General features: G+C 43.1%; 1 protein-coding gene across 1 annotated transcript in view; it reads left to right on the plus strand.

Annotated features, from left to right (window-relative positions):
- LOC308081409 (matrix metalloproteinase-15-like) overlaps positions 1-4964 on the plus strand; it is a gene marked incomplete at its 5' end in the record, with an annotated part of 18871 nt that extends 13907 nt beyond the window's left edge. Inside the window, one exon of the mRNA XM_080457781.1 lies at positions 4224-4964. Coding sequence (XP_080313907.1) covers positions 4224-4747 — 524 coding nt within the window. The remainder of the gene's footprint in view (positions 1-4223) is intronic.
- Positions 4965-5501: the final 537 nt, after the last annotated feature.

A 5501-nucleotide genomic window follows, 5' to 3' on the forward strand; every position in this document is an offset into this window, starting at 1 on the left:
TTTACATGTAGAGCAGAGACCCCACAGTCCATCCTGAACAACAAGACACTTTACATGTAGAGCAGAGACCCCACAATCCCATCCTGAGCAACAAGACACTTTACATGTAGAGCAGAGACCCCACAGTCCATCCTGAACAACAAGACACTTTACATGTAGAGCAGAGACCCCACAGTCCATCCTGAACAACAAGACACTTTACATGTAGAGCAGAGACCCCACAGTCCCATCCTGAACAACAAGACACTTTACATGTAGAGCAGAGACCCCACAGTCCATCCTGAACAACAAGACACTTTACATGTAGAGCAGAGACCCCACAGTCCATCCTGAACAACAAGACACTTTACATGTAGAGCAGAGACCCCACAGTCCCATCCTGAACAACAAGACACTTTACATGTAGAGCAGAGACCCCACAGTCCATCCTGAACAACAAGACACTTTACATGTAGAGCAGAGACCCCACAGTCCATCCTGAACAACAAGACACTTTACATGTAGAGCAGAGACCCCACAGTCCCACCCTGAGCAACAAGACACTTTACATGTAGAGCAGAGACCCCACAGTCCCACCCTGAACAACAAGACACTTTACATGTAGAGCAGAGACCCCACAGTCCCACCCTGAGCAACAAGACACTTTACATGTAGAGCAGAGACCCCACAGTCCATCCTGAACAACAAGACACTTTACATGTAGAGCAGAGACCCCACAGTCCATCCTGAACAACAAGACACTTTACATGTAGAGCAGAGACCCCACAGTCCCATCCTGAACAACAAGACACTTTACATGTAGAGCAGAGACTCCACAGTCCCATCCTGAACAAGCAATTTTGCGACAGTGGCAACGAAAAACTCCCCCTTAACTGGAAGAAACGTCAGGCAGACCCTGATTGTTTGATTGAATACTTTATTTAGAAAGACATGTTAACAGTACATGGAAGTACAAATCACAATACAAGGTCCTCTAAACTGGATCGCTCATAAAAGCACTCAGCTTATTTAAAATGAGATCCCTGTGCACTCAAATCATGATGACATGTAAGACATACAAATATACACTACTATGCAGAACGTCATACAATCAGCTTACAGGTTACTGGTATGAAAAACAAGAAATATGTACAGTAGACAGTTTTAGGAGGAGGGGAGGGGGAGGGGGGGGTAGGTTAGTACTTTGACAGGGGCCAGTTTGCAGCCTCCTGAAGGGGATTCTTTAGGGCAGTTTTGAAAGTGAGGCTCTAGGGTGGCGGCCTTCTGCCTCGACCGTGTCGGGGGGAAAGAAGAGGGAGAGACAGAGGAGAGACAGACAGAGGAGAGACAGAAAGAGATACAAGTATTAACAATAACAATAGTAGCAAATATAATAGTGTAAGATAGTATATGATAATATAATATAGTACAACAATAATGTTTATACAGTGTATAATGGTATAGTGTAAGAATGTTAAGATACGTTTTGAGCTTGTGAATCTGCTATTTTCACTATTATTTTGAAAAAGTTCTGGAAAATCATGTTCCAAAAGTTCTTTGGAACATGTCAAAATGTTTATAAGGCAATTCACTGATAATAAAAGTAAAATATACTTTGTAATTTGTACTCGTCCAGCACTTTAACGCAAGTTAAGTACAAATTTGACAGAGCAACTTTCACTTGAGTTAAATGAGTGATATTTTTCTAGGAGTATCTATACTTTGACTCAAGTACTTTGTCCATCACTATATGACTCACTAGATTCTTGACATTACTGCGGAGCATTTTCCAAAACAGGGGGTACTTTTTTCAGCTGCGGGCCCAAAGGAGGAGTATTTTGGTGTCTGCCCCGGGACCCAACCTTACGAAAATACATTATGAATTAATCAGGGGGAATATGAGAGAGAAACCATAGGAATGTGAGCTCCGGTTTTGGAGATTGGAAAACTACAGTACATTCCTGGCAGAGGCTCTCTAATGCACGGCCAACATCGCATCTCCACCCAAAATGAAGCAAGTCTCTCCGCTATAGCTTGGTTTTCATTATCCACCCAAATCTAAGCTAATGTCTCCGCTGGTCTGTTTGGAATGTAGACCTAGGGTAGGGCTGCCGCATTTTAAAATGTGTTAAAATGGGAGAGGGTGTGCACATACAATAAAAAAAATATATACGTATTTGGCCGCGGACCCACATCTGCAAAGGTTTTGTGCCAGGGACCCCCAGAAGAGAAGATTTATGTTGAAAGAAATTCAAAATTATTTTTCGAATATAAAAAATTAATAAATAGCAGATGTACAAGCTCTGTAGATCTGCTATTTTTTAATAGCCAACGTATACATTAACACATTCCATGCCAGAGTTTAATATCATAATGTAGGCTACTCACCCACTGCCAGCGATTTATTTTTTGTTTTTGTTTTTTTCACCTCACCACAGACCTCGCTAAATACCTTATGATCGTATGTTCAACTGTTTGTAGACACACAGGGTAGTTGTGTGAGTGGCCCAGAGAAGACATTTTCAATCGGCGACATTCCATTTTGCAGTAGTCGCAGTTTCTATTAAACAGCGTTCAGCGCGGAGAAAAACAACACAGAGATAATGGCGATTTAGCGGAAGCTTTAGAGCCGGCGGCGGATGGGAACGAAAATCTTCGATTGACGTCATTTCCGTATTCGGGTGTGCTACAATGAAAAAAAAGAAGAAAAAAAGACCACTTCATAGATTTCATAATCATAGATTAGCTTCATAGACTTGACTTGTTTGACAGCACTATCATCACTTTTACACTTGACCGTTGACTCTGTACTTGGTCTGCTCTTTTCCCCCCTCTACACCAAAACTCTTTGCCAAAAATAGCAGATCTACAAGCTCACAACGCGGCGTTGTGTGAGCTTGTAGATCTGCTATTTTGGCGAATGTTCCCCTCAGAATAGGGAGGCTAGAATTCAAGTGGTTAATGTACAGAAAACAAAATTCCTATCATACAAAGATTTGGCGGCCTCCCTCTAGTAACTCCCCGGACCCCCTGTTGAAGACCCCTGTTCTAGAATGTAGAATTGTATGGATGCTACAAGCTCACAACGCAACTTGTACAGTACGTGTGCTTTTCTGTTTTATAACTTTTGCAAATGTTCACCTAAAAAAAAGGCGGGGCTGCATAATTGCTGATACCGATATGTGGTCAAAAAGTAGCCTGGTATGGCCAGAGCCAGACTAGTATCACTGTGTAGATATTAGTCTGGAATCTCTGTGTGGAATCTGCATTTCCAAGGGAAGAATTAAAAAAAAAAGTCTCTGGTGATAAACCTGTCCCGTATTTGCATACCTGGGCCCTGATTGGACCCTCGCTATACTTCGGAGGGAGTGAAATCCAATCACAACTGAGCGGTGCCAAACCACATCTGCCGAAGGCATTTTATTTTATTATTTTGCAATGGCAGATTGGTTTGGTTTCCAGGCTAGTCAAAAACTTCTATCGTTGTTGTCGGGCAGAAACCTCTTATCTCCATATTTGTGTGTTTTTTGGTAAATTAATTAATGCCCTACTTGATCATACTACAGCGTGACACAAAAGCAGCAGATCTACTTGAGCTTGTAGATCTGCTACTTTTTATACCTTTGGAATTTGAATCCTGAAAAGTAACAGTTTTGGACTTTAGGCTCTGAATTTACATCCAACATATACGATCAAATGCGTTTCAATTAAAGGTAGGGTAAGTGATTTGCAATTATTCAAATAATTGCAAAATGGGTCTATATTGTGATAGTACTCATTGCTACAGAGTGTCTGTTCAGTAAAAGGAGTCTCCTTGTCTCTCCACCTCTTTATTAAACAGAAAATGCATTTTCGTTTCAGTTTCAGTTTCATTTCCAATTTTATCCAATCAGGACAGAGAACTCGATCAGGATACAGATTAAACGAGTGAAATTGGAAGTGATGACACTAAGAAATGAGCAGACAACATTGGAACTGGAACACTATAAAAATGAAGCTTAAAAATGGGTACTTTCTCCTGATTGGCTGAGATTTTGACACCTACCGGAAAATGTATTTTCTGTTTATTAAAGAGCTGGAGAGACGGGGAGACTCCTGTTACTGAACAAACACTCTATAGCAATGATTACTATCAGAATATAGTGCTTTAACCTTTTAACAAAATACTTTTTGTTTTAACCAAAAAATATCACTTACCCTACCTTTAAAAAAAAGAATGTGTTTTGTGTTTCTGCCCGTTGCAGCCTACACCTACTTCTACAAAGGCAGCAACTACTGGAGGTTCGATAACGGCCGGACCAAAGCGGACCAGGGCTACCCTCGCTCCATCCTCAAGGACTTCATGGGCTGCCAGGGGGTCCGCCACCCCGAACCGGACCCCGACCCCGACCCCACCTCCGACGCGGACACCAACGCGGGCAGAGACGGTGGGCCGGCGGTCCCCTCGGACCCCGACAGCGGCCGCCGGACCCCGGACGAGGACGACTACAACCGCGTCCCGGGCGAGGACGCTCCGCCGGAGGACAAGGACGCTCCGCCGGAGGACAAGGACGCTCCGCCGGAGGACAAGGACACGGAGGAGGTCGACGTGGTGGTGCGGGTGGCGGAGAACGACTCCAAGGTCATGACCCTGGTCCTGGTGACGGCGCCGCTGGTGCTCGTCCTGTGCATCCTGGTGCTGATCTACGCCATCCTCAGGACGCTGGACAAGAAGGAGACGCCCCGGGCCCTGGTCCACTGCAAGCGCTCGCTGCAGGACTGGGTATGAGGACCGTGACGGTGACGATGATGCACCCCAACTGCAATTAACCACTTAGACACAGTGGTGGAAAAAGTACTCAAATTCTTTACTTAAGTAAAAGTACCAATACTGCAATATAAAAATACTCTGTTACAATTATTGGTCCAGAATTCAATATTTACTTGAGTAAAAGTACAAAAGTATTGGCATCAAAATGTACTTAAAGTATGAAAAGTAAAAGTACTAAATATTTGAAAATAGCAGATCTACAAGCTCACAACGCGTCGCGTTGCGACGCGTTGTGAGCTTGTAGATCGGCTATTTTCAAATTGCCTCGGTATAAAATAGGGCTGAATTGGTAAATGTATGTTTCATAATGTAATAATTTATATCTGAAAAGTAACTAGTAACTAAAGTTTTCAAATAAATGTAGTGGAGTAAAAGTACAATATTTGCCTCCGAGATGTAGTGGAGTAGAAGTAAAAGTATTGGAAATTGGAAATACTCAAGTAAAGTACAAATACCTCAAAATTGTACTTAAGTACAGTACTTAAGTAAATATACTTAGTTACTTTCCACCACTGCTTAGACACCCTAGCGTCCCCCTATTAGAGCAGTGCTTCTCAATGCCCTTTAGTAGAGGTCCCCAGGGGGACTCCGGACAACTAAGGGTGCGTTCGGAAAATAACACTCTGTGAGAGTCGGAGCGCCCTCTGGTGGTTTGGACGTTCAGAATGGTCCGAGTGTCGCCGTTTGGAAATGATGGTCATTGCAAAACGCG

Source organism: Gymnoscopelus braueri (genome assembly GCF_963280865.1).
Source record: "Gymnoscopelus braueri genome assembly, contig: SCAFFOLD_443, whole genome shotgun sequence".
NCBI lineage: Eukaryota > Metazoa > Chordata > Actinopteri > Myctophiformes > Myctophidae > Gymnoscopelus > Gymnoscopelus braueri.